The following is a 16076-nucleotide window of genomic DNA, read 5'->3' as shown; positions in this document are numbered from 1 at the left end:
ACCATTCATGTGACCTCTTTTAATCTTAATTACCTCATTAAAGTCCTTGTTTCCAAATACAGTCACATTCTAAGGTCTAAGAGGTTAGGACTTCAACATATGAATTTTGGGGAGGATACAATTCAGTCCATAACAGTGATATTAGCCAATAAATATATAACAAGATGTTCAGCTCTACTAGCCATCAAAGAAATGTGAACTAAAGTCCAATGCAATGTTGTTATGCACCCACCAGAATATTCAAAATGAGAAAGAATACTAAGTTTTGGTGAGGATGTATAGAACAGCGTGAGCACTCACAACCACTTGGTTTAGTAGTATGTACTAAAGCTGAATTTTCACATGCCCTAGAACTCATTCCTACATATGTACTCCAAAAAAACCCTAATTAAAAAAAAATATATATATATATACACACACACAAATATACATACATATGTGTCTTGATTTTAATTTGAGGTCTGTCTTCTCATGCACATACTGCCACCCCCAGTTCACATTGACTTTCTTTCCTTCTTTTTTTTTTTTTTTTTTTTTTTTTTTTTTTTTGTTTTTTGTCTTTTTTCGTGACCGGTAACGGGATCGCAACCCTCGGTGTCCCGCCCGTACCACGCTCAACCCGTGAGAGGACCGGTCTCTATATGGGAGCCGACCCCTCAGTGGGAGCGCCGCACTCTACCGAGTGCGCCACCGGGCTGGCCCCACATTGACTTTCTTTCCTTCTTTTTTTTTTTTTTTGTTTTTTGTCTTTTTTCGTGACCGGTAACGGGATCGCAACCCTCGGTGTCCCGCCCGTACCACGCTCAACCCGTGAGAGGACCGGTCTCTATATGGGATCCGAACCCTCAGTGGGAGCGCCGCACTCTACCGAGTGCGCCACCGGGCTGGCCCCACATTGACTTTCTTGCAGATATTTTGTTTCATAAACTAGAACACACTTGCTACTTGTGCAGTGCCCAAAAAGTGTGACAGCACTGTATTAGATGTTGTATGTATTGTATTATTTTAATGCAGTTCATGGGCTGGCCAGCTCACTTGGTTAGAGCATGGTTCTGATAACACCAAGATCAAGCATTCAGATCCCTCTACCGGCCAGCCACACAAAAAAAAGGGGGGTGGGGGTGCTGTCCAGTTAGCTGAGTTGGTTAGAGTGTAGTGTTGGTAACACTAAGGTCACAGGTTTGGATCCCCAGATTGGCCAGCCACCAAAAAAAAAAAAGTAAGAAAATGAAGTTTAAAGCTTGCATGCTGTCCTTACTCAAAAATTTTGTTTTGTGTCTTTAATCATTTTATTTACTTTATTTTGGGGGGCCCTGGCCAGTATGGGGATCCAAATCCTTGGCCTTGGTGTTATCAGCACCATACTCCAACCAAGTGAGCTAATAAGCCAGCCCCTGTTTACCATTTTAAAAGGCAAGAGAAGATTGTATAAAAGTACGGCTTTAGTAGAAGGCTTAATTATTATTTTCCTAAAACATTTGAAATTTGAGTAACTGACAGCTGCAGCCTTCAGTCTGAGTCATAGTGAATGAAAAGAAGTTTGACATCCTTCTTAAATTATATATATATTTTTTCTTTTTTCTTTTTTTTTTTTTTTTTGGCGAGTGGCTGATAGGGATCCAAACCTTGACCTTGGTGTTATCAGCATCATTAAATTTTATTTTCTATGTCAAAGTTAAACAGCCTCAGATATAGGTACTATCTTAAAATGAAACAGATTTAATTAAACCCAGTTATCATTCAGATTTCAAGATACAGCTAATAGGTATATGTATATTTAAATTCAGCCCTTTTTAGCTCAATATTTGCCTACTTTAGGGGTGGATATGTCTTATTTCGGAAGATATGATCATATGTTTTTACTAAAGATGCTATGAAAAATCCTGTCTGAGTGTCAGGGTGGCTAAAAGCACAGTAATATATTATTTTTATGAGTTGCCTCAAAAGAGAGCAGCTCTCCAATGGCAATTGACCTTTCTGTGAAAACAAAGAAATGGCAGGCCATTGCAACTAATTTTTTGGATTGCTGAGGTTGAGTGTTGAGCTTTTCTTTCCAGTAGCTTTAGTAATCTCTTTTAATGGAAGACACAGAAGAGAATTCACCCTCTTTTGCTCAGCTTATTAGTCTGTAACATTCAGCATTTTCCTGAATACTTATCTTTTACTTAGCAGATGAGCAAAGCAAAGGTATATCCAGTATACACAGTTTACGAAACTTACAGAATACACAGATGTGTAATGTAGTGTTCTTCAAGAAGTGCATAGTCTCTTTAGACAGTGCAAATAGAGAAAGATGTAAGTATAATTTGAGAAGTAAAATAGTAGAAGCATGTGCTATGTGTAGGCAGCACAGAAAAGATTTATTCAAGCTACTGGGGTTTACCATAAAGTGGAGCAATGGGTGTCAAACAGTGCTTCTTAATACAGGTGATGCCTGAGCTGTATAGAATGAAGAGTTTGCTAGGTTAAATTTGAATAAGGGTCAGTCTAAGAAGAGGCAACATAAATGGTCAGCTGACTGTGACTGGCTTAGAGGAAGTAGAAGGGAAATGGAAAATTTTTCATGATTAACAAATTTGTTAGGCAAAATATAGGTAATGTCAGTTTTCTAAGCTAGGTAAAGATGAAATGATTGGGCCCTTTAAACATGGCTCAAGTCTTAAATTGTTTCTTAGGATTTTAGATACACTTTTACCTTATTAGATTTTCTTTTTTCTTTTTTTTTTTTTTTTTTTTAAAAAAAAAGATGACCGGTAAGGGGATCTTAACCCTTGACTTGGTGTTGTCAGCACCACGCTCAGCCAGTGAGCGAACCGGCCATCCCTATGTGGGATCCGACCCCGGGGCCTTGGTGTTATCAGCACCGCCCTCTCCCGAGTGAGCCACGGGCCGGCCCTACCTTATTAGATTTTCTTTTTTCTTTTTTGTTTTTTTTTTTTTAAAAAAAAAGATGACCGGTAAGGGGATCTTAACCCTTGACTTGGTGTTGTCAGCACCACGCTCAGCCAGTGAGCGAACCGGCCATCCCTATGTGGGATCCGACCCCGGGGCCTTGGTGTTATCAGCACCGCACTCTCCCGAGTGAGCCACGGGCCGGCCCTACCTTATTAGATTTTCAAGCCTTGATATGACCAAGTGAAAACCAACTAACACTTAGGTGCTAGGTAATTTTATTTCACTGTTCAGTAACAAAGGAAATTTTTACTTAATACCACCAATAATGTAGTTCTAGGGTTGTTTTCTAAATTGAAACTACCAAAAAAAGACTATTAAGAATAACAGGAAAATAGGAAAACTGTAATTAATCACATGTATTATAATTTGAGCACAAATATGGAATGGGAAAATCCTGTATGGAATATAGGAGATGCTTTATTGAATGTCCCAGGTTATTTTGTTTGTTTGTTTGTTTTTTTCTTTTAGGCACTTTTTATTTTCCAAAAACAATTGTCATTAATATATAAACATCTCATTCTTTCAAAAAATTCTACAACTATAAAGCTGTTTGCTCCATTATTTGCATAAGAAATGACCACAATACAAAAATAAGAGGTGAAAAGAAGCAAAACAGCAACAGATTTATGCTTTTTATGTAGGTATGTTTCTATGTATGAACATTTTGAAGCCTCTTACAAAATTATTTACACCGTTTGTCATCTATTTACACATTTTAAGAGCAACTTTTCTAACAAAACTATAATTTATCAAGTTATGAAAATTGTTTTCTAAAAAAACTATATTACCACAAAATAAAGATAAAAAATATCTTAAAAACAAAATTAAATTTTCATTTCAATCAAGACCCCTTCTGGTATTTTGCTTATTTATTTTGCCCTTTGATTAACATCATCAGCATCATATTACTATTTTATATTGCATATATGTAGCACTTGCTTCTTTTAAGTTTTCAACATATCATTTATATTTAAAGGCAGACACTGAGTCATTATTAACAATAGATTAACTAAACTGCACTGTAATTTAGATAGAATTACTGTCTCACTGTATATTACATGCAAAATCCACATAAATTGTTATTAACCAACAGTACTGCACAAGCAGACATCTCAGTATATGAAAACTGTATCATAAATTCAACATTGCCATGTGAAAACAACATAAGTCCATTTAAAAAATGATATGTGTTTAGCTTATTGTAAGAGGTTTAACTTTTGTATATTGTAACTATTTTTAAGCTCTTCAGTTTACAATTCATATAAAATGTCTTTTGTATTTAAAATAAACGATTCTATTTTAATCAGTGAATGAAATTTGCTTTTAAAGTTCATTTGTATGATTATTCCTCCCGCCTAAATAAATAAATTTGGTTAACATTGAGAGGTATCTTACCACAAATTCTAACTGTAAATGTATTCATGGTTATTTTCAAAAGAATTATGATTTTTCCCAAAAGAATCCTAAAAAACTTGTAATAAAAGTATAAAGCTGATTTGCATATTTATGAAATTTTGAATAGCAAATATAGGCAACTCATATTAAAAAAAAAAAAAAGCCACGCATTTGGTTAATGACTATTTGTGAATTGCCAGGTACACTGTGTACCTCCAAGGAATTATCTAATATTAAAAGAAAAATCTTGACATACAATCCACCCTTCTTCCAGTGCCTGCCAACTGATTTGTTTACTAAACACTGTCACATTAAATGATGTTGCCAGGGTAAAAACACCTCACACGCACCCGTCCACCTCCACCCCTGACCCACGCTGAGATGTGGCTGCCTGCCTGTCATGAGATGAAATCTGCTTGAGTAAAGCTGTATGAATGTCCCAGATTTTGACAGTATTAATCTAGAATTGTCAAGGCAGAGATTCTGACTGACTCTACCATTAGTATTCTGCATGGTCAAAGAGATATGTACCTTATTGCAGGAGTAGGTCATAAAGTCTGTTGCCTCAAAAAAAAATCCCTCACATTAGCATAACTTTTCTGGTTGTCTTGTTCACATGCTACCTTCTGATTGATTGCTTAGCTTCTTTGGGATGCTGAGACTGGGAAGGAATTGTGATGTAAAAGATAGGCATAAGTGTCCAGTCACTGGAAAGATATATAGTCTCAGACTCATCTCAAGTACCGCTTGTTACAGGAAGCCTTTCTTAAAACTACACACTCCTGCCCATGGCACCTGTAACATTAGATATCCCTTCTTTGTGCCTTCTATGTTATTGTGGGGTTTCTTTTCCTTTTTGGGTGGCCGGCTGGTACGGGGATCCGAACCCTTGACCTTGGTGTTATAATCCTGTGCTCTAAACAGCTGAGCTAACTGGCCAGCCCCCTGTGTTATTAATTTTTACCCGATAGTCTGTTTCACTATACAGCAGTCTCATTGAGGATAGACACAAGAGTTTTCCATAGACACAGAGTTTTGCATACTCTTCTAACATGTACTTTACAAAATTCAAATAAAAAAATTAAGGGGAGTGCAAACAAGAAATTAATAAAGATCCTTGTGTTTTACTCTTAAGCTGAATCTTTCATTTTGGCTTTCTTTTAGTAAGCAATGGAATCAACCATTCTCCTCCTATCCTGAATGGTGCCCCATCACCACCGCAGAGATTCAGCAATGGTCCTGCCTCTTCCACATCATCTGCACTAACAAACCAGCAGTTGCCAGCCACTTGTGGTGCTCGGCAGCTTAGCAAGTTGAAACGCTTTCTCACCACTCTGCAACAGTTTGGCAATGACATCTCACCTGAGATTGGGGAGAAGGTGCGGACTCTTGTTCTAGCACTGGTGGTAAGTACAGCATCATTGTTGTCAACAACTGCCTGAGTATGTGGCTCAGATCCAAAGCCAGCAGAGACATTATATATATTTTGTTACAGATATTTCTGCTCATTCCAAAACCCATAGTAATGTGGCAAATTCTACAGACTAGATTAAAGTATAACTTACTTAAAACTATCGAATTGTAGATTTCATGATAACAATGTTTATCAAAGAAACAAAATATATAACGTTTACCTTATTGTTTAAAATGTTGATTTAATTCCAACAAGCAACTTTAGATTTGTCTTAGAACTGGTTTCAATAGGCCTGCTGGAGTCCAACCAAGTTAATGTAAGGTTTTATAATTTAATATATTCAGTGCCTGGTGCATTGTTTCCAAACAATGAAAATAGAGATGTGGCAAGTTTAATTTTCAAAATAATAATTTGTAAAATTATAAGTTTCATGGTCTGTATAAATAGTATCAAAGGAATTACATTGCTTAGCTCCTCATGCATGTACAGTTTCTTTACAATTTTCAAGGTATGCAGTATTTTTCTTTCTATACTGAGCATGGTGAACCTATGGTATAAAGGAGTGGTTTTCTTTTTCTTTTTTTTTTGGTGGCTGGCCAGTACAGGAAAAAGGAGTGATTTTCTGACATTGAAAGCCAGATGGGGATTGACTCTTAGTGTTTATAAGGGAAGTACTTCTAGTTTCCAGTGTTTGTAAATCTAATTCTTCAAGATTTACCTCCAGTAAAAGCATCCTGTGCTCCTTCCTGCATGTTAGCCTCTGTATGTGATAAAAAGATGAATCACAGTACTAATCCTTACAATCCAGTTCTCAAAGTATAATTCAAGGACCACCCTGGGATTCTTCAAAGATCCTTTCTGGGGGTCCAAAAGGTCAATAACATTCATAGTAATACTAAGATGTTATTTGCCTTTTTACTCTTACTTTCTCATGAGTGTATTGTGGAATTTTTTAGAGGCTGCATGATGTGGGTATTGCAACAGATTAAATGCAGAAGTAGACAGTAGAATCCAGCTGTCTTCTATTACGCTAGATATTAAAGAGATTTGCAAAACAAATAGTACTACACTTCTTACTACATTTCTTTTGGAAAAATGTAGTTTTTTATTTTTTTAAATGCTATTTATTGGGCCAACCCATGGTTCACTTGGGAGAGTGTGGTGCTGATAACACCGAGGCCAAGGGTTTGGATCCCTGTATAGGGATGGCTGGTTTGCTCACTTGGTAGAGCGTGGGGCTGACAAAACCAAGTCAAGGGTTAAGATCCCCTTACCAGTCATCTTTTAAAAAAATAAAATAAAATAAAATAAATAAAATAAAATAATATGCTATTTATTTTGCATGTAATGGGTTATTTTGAAATGGATTAATAATATACTTTTTTAATTCTCAGTTTTAATTTCTGATATGGGGAATATCAGTAGATGTAACACACATAAAGTAGAGGGATTCTGAAACCAAAAGGTTTAAGAACTGCTGCCTTAGAAGATTTCTTAGTCTGGGCCGAGCCCGTGGCGCACTCAGGAGAGTTCAGCGCTGGGCTCCCGCCACGGGTTCGGATCCTATATAGGGATGACCGGTGCGCTCACAGTGCTCACTGGCTGAGTGTGGTGCGGCCGGTCTCAAAAAAAAAGGACAAAAAAAAAAAATTTCTTAGTTCTAATATGGAGGAAACAACTTTCATAAAAGGCAAAATGCAATAAATGATTTTTTCATCATTTATGAGATTCAGTCCCTATTGTATGTAGCTATAGGTTTTTCATTTTCATTGCTATATGATGTTTTATTGTAGGAATATACCACAGTTTCTATTTTTTGGCTCTTGATGGACATTTGAGTCATTTTCAATTTGGGACAATGTTGGGGTCCCCGACATCACCCCCATATTTGGAGATTTGCTAGGATTCACAGGACTTGGCGTATCGTAGTTGTGCTCAGAACTAGGATTTATTACAGAGGCCTATTAAGGATGTACAGCCATATCATAAAGAAGATAGACACAGGTGGAGACTGCAGGAATCCAAGTGCAGGCTTCCTTATGCTCTTTCCATCTCATTAACAGTCACACAAAACGTACTCTTCCCCAGCAATGAAAATACAGCAACATGTATGCAATGTTTCTGCCAAGGGAAGCCTGTTAGAGAATCATTGCCCAAGGCTTTTATTAGTGCCTGGTCACATAGGCACTCTTGCCTAATACCTGCCAAAATTCTGCACTCCCAGAAGGAAAACAGTGTTTAGCACAAACCATATTATAGGCACAGTGAGCCACTCTTCTCAGTTGGGGCAAGTTTGGGCATTCTTTGGAGGGAAAAATACCCCCAAAATACACAACCTTTTTATTGGTCCAATTTTAGAATATGGTGGAGAAGTCTATGGTGGATCTAGACAAATGTAATTGGTCTTAATGTCAAAATGAATTTGAACATAATTGGAAACTAAGCAGACATCAGAATGTTATACCAATTCCAGCAGGAAATTACTTTATGTAGAAATTATGCTTAAAGAGTAAACAAAAAATAGCAGAAGTTCATTTGCAAAAAACAGTGAATCTTTTTCTAGTCATGAAAAGTATATGTAGATGTGTCCATTCATCTTTCTTTTAAATGGCCACAGCTGGGTTAACCCCCCCCCCCCAGTAAAATACACATAACAAAAGTTACCATCTTAATGTTTTTTTAGGTATACTTCAAGTGTGTGTACTTTAAAAGAAAGTCGTGGAAAAATAGAATTGAAAGATAATACGGGGCCGGCCCGGTGGTGCACTGGATAGTGTGCTGCTTGGGAAGCGCGGCAGCGCTCCCGTCCGAGGGTTCGGATCCCATGTACAGACCGGCTCCCGCTCACTGGCTGAGCGAGGCACGGGAGCAACGCCGAGGCTTGCGATCCCGTCGCCGGTCCCCGGTCCGGTACGGGGGCAACACTGAGGGTTGCGATCCGTTGCCGGACACGGAAAAAAGACAAAAAGACAAAAACAAACAAACAAAAAAAAAAAGAAAGATAATACAAATCTTTTCATGAACTTTTTGAAGTATCCTCATACAGTTCAGTGGTATTAAGTAAGTTTGTACTGTCTGTCCTCTTCAACATTGTATCCTTGGTGCCTAAAAGCATCACAGGGTTAAAGAATTTATAGGATTGCCTTTTAAAATTTGCAATAAAATATATGTAACATGAAATTTACCATTTTAAACATTTTTAGGTTTACAATTCAGTGGAATTAGGTACATAACATTCACATTATTGTGCAACCATCACCACCATTTGTCTCCAGAACTCTGTGTCTTGCAAAACTGAAATTCTGTTACCATTAAACAGTAACATCCCATTTCTGTCTGCCCATAACCCCTGACAACTGCCATTCAACTTTCTGTCTCTATGCATTTGATTACCGTAGGTAGCTCTAGGTACCTACATAAGTAGAATCATGCAGGATTTTTCTTTTCATGACTGGCTTATTTCACTTAGCATAAGGTCCTCAAGATTTATCCATGTTGTAGCATATGTCAGTTTCCTTCCTTTTTAAGGCTGAATAATATTCCATTGTATGTATAAATCACATTTTGTTTATCCATTTGTCTATCAATGGACAGACACTTGGGTTGCTTCCACCTTTTCATTCAGTTAGGGAAAGTTTTATATTGGTATAAGAAATTATTTACCATCCAAGTTCCTAGACACAATCTAAGTTCTTAGATGTCAGCTGGTGGCCCAACCTGGCAAGCAAATCTTTCTAAGAACAGCAGTTTTAGGCCTGCTGTGTTAACTCTTTTTTGTACAGGAGCCATGACAAATAATGCTCAGCTGAACATTCTTGTACCTATGTGCAGGCATTGCATGCAACAATGGAATTGTGTTTTCACAGGACATGCATATATGCAAATTTAGTATATAATGTCATGCTGTTTTCCCAGGTGTTATACCACTTTATACTCTAATCTGCTGAGATTTTTATTAAGATTAGCATTGATCCTCAGACCAAATTTAGTTTAAAGCAAAAAAAAAAAAAAAAAAAAAAAGATTAGTATTGAAACTATAAATAAATTTGGGAAAGAGGAAAAAAGTATTTGTTAAATTTAATATCCATTCATTATTTGAAAGAAAAAAATTAGCAAACTAGTTATAGCAGGAACTTCCTTAATCTGATGATAGTTATATATATATGTATAACAAAAAACCTACAGCAAGTCTCATGCTTAATAGTGAAATTTTGGAAGCTTTCCTTATGAGATTAGAAACCAGACAAGAATGTTCACTATTCTCTCTTCTATTCAGTGTAATGCTGAAAGTTCTAGCCTAGAAATGAGATCTAAAGATTGGCAAGAGACTGCCATTTGGAGGAGAATTAACACATTTATACCATTAAATTTTACTATTCAAGAAAGCATCTCCATCTTTTCTAGTCTTTTATTATGAAATGTATGGTTAAGATTTTGGTGGGCACATGTGAGTGGAACAGTCTTACCAAGTGGTAGAAACTTCACTAGGCAAGTCAAAAAAGGCCACATAATTAAGTAGCTGTGTTCTGTGTCCCTGTTGTACAAGAGGTAAGGTGCTGGTATCCCTAACTACAGCAGGGAGCAAGCATGGCGAATTTCCACTTCAAGGTAAAGGTAAATGTTTTGTGCTCCACTTATTTGGAGAATGCACATTCTGGAGGGTAGTTTGGCAGTGTTTCTGGTACCTTAAACTAAGTAGTTCCTTTGAGTCACGGGTTTCACTTCTTGAAATGCATCCTAAGAAAGTAATGAACAGTGTGCACCAAAATAATCAGTTCAATGTTATTTATAATGCTTCCCCCAAAATTGAAGCCAGCTAAATATTCTATAAGAGCCTGAAATTACAGTACATTTGTTTAATGGGATATGATGTAGTCATTAAAAGTTAAGTCTAGTTCGTCTTAGGAGGCGAGATAGAGAGGCACACTTCTCCCTATTCCTCCTGATAAATACAGCAAAAAACTCTGGACATTATATATAAAACAAAAATAAGATTCTTCAAGGTGGAGAGAAGAGGGCAGATTTGCCGCTGGGACACAAAGAACTACATAGCAGTGAGTTCCCTAGTTTATGTGTTTTCCTGATATATTCTGGACTGGGGTGTGCAGAAGTTAGTAACCTGGAAACATCAATGAGCATAGGCCCCCCCCCCAAAAAAAAAGTCTCTGTAGCCAAAGGACTAGGAAAAGAGCAACCAAGCAAAGTAGGAAACTTTTAGACAATAATCACCCTACTCCAGCCAAACACCTCAGAAAAAAACTGCAGTAATGAGGTGCTTTTCCCCTCTGCATCAGAGCCCTAGTGGGGAACCTGAACTCCCAACCTCACCCATCTGTAACGACCCCTCCTGCCACCACGCCCTCCCTCCTAGTCAACAGAACTACCCAAGTTGAATGGGTAACTGGGATTATTCCCCATCTGACAGCATCAATGTCCCCCCACTGTGGTAGTTCATTTTAGTCTCAACTTGACTGGACTAAGGAATACCTAGAAAATTGGTAAAACATTACTTTACCAGTAAAGTAATCTGTGTGTCTGTGAGGGTGTTTCCAGAAGAGATTGGTGTGTAAGTCAGTGACCTGAGTGGGGAAGATCTGCCCTCAATGTGAGTGGTACCATCCAATTGACTCGGGGCCCAAATAAAACAAAAAGGTCAGAGAAAAGGCAATTTTCTGTCTCTCTCTTGGAGCTGGGGTACACTGTTCTCCTGCCTTGGACATCAGAACTCCAGGCTTTCTGGCCTATGGACTCCCAGAATTACACTAGCAGCCCCCTGGGTTCTCAGGCCTTTGGCGTTGGACTGAGAATTACACCATCAACTTCTCTGGTTCTGAGGCTTTTGGACTTGGACCGAGCCATGCTACTGGCATCCCAGGGTTTCTAGCTTGCAGGTGGCCTGTGATAGGACTTTTCAGTGTCCATAATCGCATGAGCCAATTCCCCTAATAAATCCCCTATCATATATCTGTATATATGAGGGTACTTCATAAAGTTTGTAGAAAGATTCATGTTATCTTTTAATTTTATTTTTCCGTGAACTTTCTGAAGTACCCTCATTTATCCTGTTGGTTGTCTCTGGAGAACCTTGACTAATACACCAAGGTGGTACAGAGTCAGAAGAGACTTCCTAAAACAAAAACGTAGATAATAAGATCTGGAGTCTTATGATATAGAATCCAACATGTCCAGGATAGAATAGAAAATCACTTCTCAGTCAGGGTACCAGGAACATCTCAACTGGAATGGGAAAAGAAAACCGACACCAACTAAGCTGATTTAGATGTTAGAATTATCTGACAAGGGTTTTAAAGAACCCATCATAAAAATGCTTCATTGAGCAATTGTGAACAAGTGAAAAAACACAAAGGCTCATCAAAGGAATAGCAGATTTTAAAAAGAACCATTTGGGGCTGGCTGGTTAGCTCGGTTTTAGAGCATGGTGCTGATAACACCAAGGTCCAGGGTTCAATCCCTGTACCGGCCAGCTGCCAAAAAAAAAAAAGAAGAAACAAATGGAAAGCTTAGAACTGAAAAATAAGGAAATTAAAATCTCGGTGATAGACTCAACAGATAATGAAGAAGACAGAGGAAAGAACCAGTTACCTTGAAATTAAAACAATAGAAAAAATTACCCAATCTGAACATCAGAGAGAAAATAGACTGGGGGGAAAAAAAAAAGAACAGAACCTCAGTGTTTATAATCAAAGATCTGAGTCACAGTAGGAGAGGAGAAAGATTATGGAGCTAAAGGAATATTTGAAGAAATGATGGCTGAAATTTTCCTAAATTTGACAAAAGACCCTAAGGGTTCAAAAGAGCTGAGCAAAGTTTCAACAGGGTGCTCCCCCCACCCCTTATCCACACTAAGATACATGATATTTAAACTTCTGAAAACTGAAGACAAATCTTGAAAGCAGCAAGAAACATCTTACCTATAAAGGAAAAATTCCAGTGACAGTGGATTTCTCATTAGTAGCCATGGAGGCCCAGAAGGAAGTGGCACATTTTTCAAGTGCTGAATAAAAATAACTGAGGCAGGGCCGGCCCGGTGGCGCACTGCTACAGTGCGCCGCTTGGGAGCGCAGTGGCGCTCCCGCCAAGGGTTCGGATCCCACATACAGACCGGTTCCCGCCCACTGGCTGAGCGAGGTGTGGGAGCAACACCGAGGGTTGCGATCCCGTTGCCAGTCCCGGTCCGGTACGGGCGTGACACTGAGGGTTGCGATCCATTGCCGGACACGAAAAAAGACAAAAAGGAAAAAAAAAAAAAAAAAAAAAAAACTGGGGCTGTCTGGTTAGCTCAGTTGATTAGAGCACAGCCTTATAACCCCAAGGGCACATGTTCAGATCCCTGTCCCAGCCAGCTGCCAAAAAAAAAAAAAAAAATCATTACCTAATAACTGACCTTCAACTGAGCACTTACTATGTGATCTAATCTCCTCTGGGTTCGAATTCCCATAACAGCCAGCTGTAAAAAAAAAAAAAAAAAAAAAACACCTGTCAACCCAGAATCCTGTATCTATTGAAAATATCCTTCTGGAATGAAGGGTAGGGCAATCAAGATATTTTCAGATAAAGTAAAACGAAGAGAATTTGTCTCCAGCAGACCTACCCTAAGAGAATAGCTACAGGAATTTCTTGAAACAGAAAGCAAATGATAAAGAAAGAATCTTGAAACATCAGGACAGGCTGGCCAGTTAGCTCAGTTGGTTAGAACACAGCCTTGAAACAACAAGGTCAAGGATTCGTATCCTTGTACCAGCTAGCCTCCCAAAAAAAGATGAAAAAAAAAATGGGAAGAATAAAAATGTAAGTAGATACAGTAGACTTTTCTTCTCTTAAATTTTCTAAATTATGTCTGGTGGTCGAAGCAAAAATCATAACATTGTCTGATATGGTTGTCAGTGTATGTAGAGGAAATTATTAAGACAATTTTATTATAAACTGGGTAGGATAAAGGTAGATAATGTTTCTACACATCTGTATTTTGATCAGTGGTGGTTACATGAATATACATGAGATAAAATATCATATAGCTATGCATACATTGTATGAATGTTAGTTTCCTAGTTTTGAGATTGCACTATAGTTACATAAGATGTAACCATCAGGGGAAACTGGATGAATGCTGCATCAGGACCCCTCTGTACTATTTTTGTAACTTCCTATGACTCGATAATTATCTCAAACTTTTTTTTTTTTTTTTTTTTAAAGATGACCGGTAAGGAGATCGTAACCCTTAACTCGGTGTTGTTAGCATCACACTCTCCCAAGCGAGCTAACCGGCCATCCCTATATAGGGATCCCAACCCCTGGCCTTGGTGTTATCAGCACCACACTCTCCCGAGTGAGCCTTAACTCGGTGTTGTTAGCATCACACTCTCCCAAGCGAGCTAACCGGCCATCCCTATATAGGGATCCCAACCCCTGGCCTTGGTGTTATCAGCACCACACTCTCCCGAGTGAGCCACGGGCCAGCCCCTTATCTCAAACTTTTAAAAGATTTAAAAAAAATTTAGTCTGGTGGACTATCTTTACTGCCCCTTGTCTTCTAAAACCAGTATATGTGTTGCTCTTGAGATCTAGAGACCAGCTCTCCTCACGTCTTGCCTTTTCACATTCTTCTCTCTTTGTCAGAAACATCTTTCCCAAGGCTGCACTTTTAACTTCCTCAGGTGACACTTCTGTAAAGCCTTTCTTATCCCACATCTGACTCAAATATTTCTTCTCTGTGAGTCAGTAGCATCCTGTACGTACATGTGTACCTCAGTAATACTGTTTGTCTCTTTGCTTAGTTGTCTCTTTTCCCACTAGCCTGTGAATTCTTTGGGCTCAAAAAAATCAAACAATTACGTTCTTATTTATTAAATAATTGAATGTCGGGGGAAACTGACCTAACAGTAAGTGTTCATTCCTCTCAGAAACAAGATTGCCCTGTATCTACAGCATATGTAGTCTGGTATCCGTTTCTCTGTCCTAAGTCACTGTTTCTCCTTATGCTACACAATTTGTCCTTTCCCTTTGTTCATCACAAGAAAACTTAAAATTATTCATAAAGTCCTTCTATACATTTAATCTACTTTTGTTTGATTTTTGAGACCTGATTGCATTCATTGCAGTAGGGATAAGAGAGTATCATTCTCTTACACTTAGTTTTTGTTCCTGATTACGAGTTATAACATTATTTTGGTGGTTGGGCAAATATCATGTACTTAAAACAAGTACTCAGTTAAAGTTTAAAAAATTTTTGGAGGTAAGACATGAGGGAAAGTTTTCGAACATTTTCATTTAACATGGTTGAATTGGATATACCTTTTTCCCTAAAGGAAAATATCTTAATTTTTACTGAATAATAAACATGATATATTTGGAAAATCTGACATAATTTCATACCCAGAAATAACTGCTGTTATGATTGTCCTTCCAGACGTTTAAAAATGTGTGCATATATATGTGTGCATGTGTTATTTTCATAAGTGGATTCTTGGAAAACATACTGTTCTGTTTCTGGTTTTTCATTTCACAGTATATTGTAGACACCTTTCCTCATTAATGCATATAAATCTTTTCTCTTCCCTCCCCTTTAAGTGTTCTGATATATGTCTATACTGTAATTTTTAATGCAGTTTCCTGTTGGTGGACCTGTTTTCCTTTTTTTGTTTAAGAAGCTATATTGTGCTGATGAATAACTTGTATGTCTTTGAACACTTGATGACTTTCTAAAAGTAAATTCCTAGAAGTGGTAATTTCTCTTTCAGAGGAGCAAGAATTCAGATTAATACCCAAGTTTTGTTTTTTTGTTTGAATTTGTTATACTATGTTTTAGGGAATGGAAGTAAAAATATTTTGTGAACTTTGAAGTAAATATTTTTATTTGTTCATTCCCCTTAGCAGAGGAGCTAAGATTGATTCCTCATTTATTTGCTTATTTATTTATCTATTTATTTATTTATTGACTGCTGGTCAGTATGGGTATCCGAACCCTTGAACTTGATGTTATAACACCTCACACTAACCAACTGAATTAACTGGCCAAGCTATTCCTAATTTAAAACCTAGATTTTGAGGGGCTGGCCCGGTGGCGCACTGTAAGTGCGCCACTTGGGAGCACGGCGGCACTCCCGCCGAGGGTTCGGATCCCACATACAGACCGGTTCCCGCTCACTGGCTGAGCGAGGTGCGGGCGCAGCACCGAGGGTTGTGATCCCATTGCCGGGCCCGGTCTGGTACGGTCGTGACACTGAGGGTTGCGATCCGTTGCTGGACACGAAAAAAGACAAAAAAAAAAAAAAAAAAAAAAAAAAAAAAAAAA

The 16076-nt window shown here is 38.0% G+C and overlaps 1 protein-coding gene across 1 annotated transcript in view; it reads left to right on the top strand.

Moving 5' to 3' along the window:
* Positions 1 to 16076, top strand: part of CBFA2T2 (core-binding factor, runt domain, alpha subunit 2; translocated to, 2) — a 90132-nt gene that overhangs the window by 37446 nt on the left and 36610 nt on the right. Inside the window, exon 3 of the mRNA XM_008568202.1 lies at positions 5515 to 5756. Coding sequence (XP_008566424.1) covers positions 5515 to 5756 — 242 coding nt within the window. The remainder of the gene's footprint in view (positions 1 to 5514; positions 5757 to 16076) is intronic.

The sequence above is a fragment of the Galeopterus variegatus genome, unplaced genomic scaffold, assembly GCF_000696425.1.
Source record: "Galeopterus variegatus unplaced genomic scaffold, G_variegatus-3.0.2 Scaffold386, whole genome shotgun sequence".
Taxonomy (NCBI): Eukaryota; Metazoa; Chordata; class Mammalia; order Dermoptera; family Cynocephalidae; genus Galeopterus; species Galeopterus variegatus.
The sequence above is the reverse complement of the archived record's forward strand: the minus strand, read 5'-3'. Positions and strand labels throughout refer to the sequence as shown.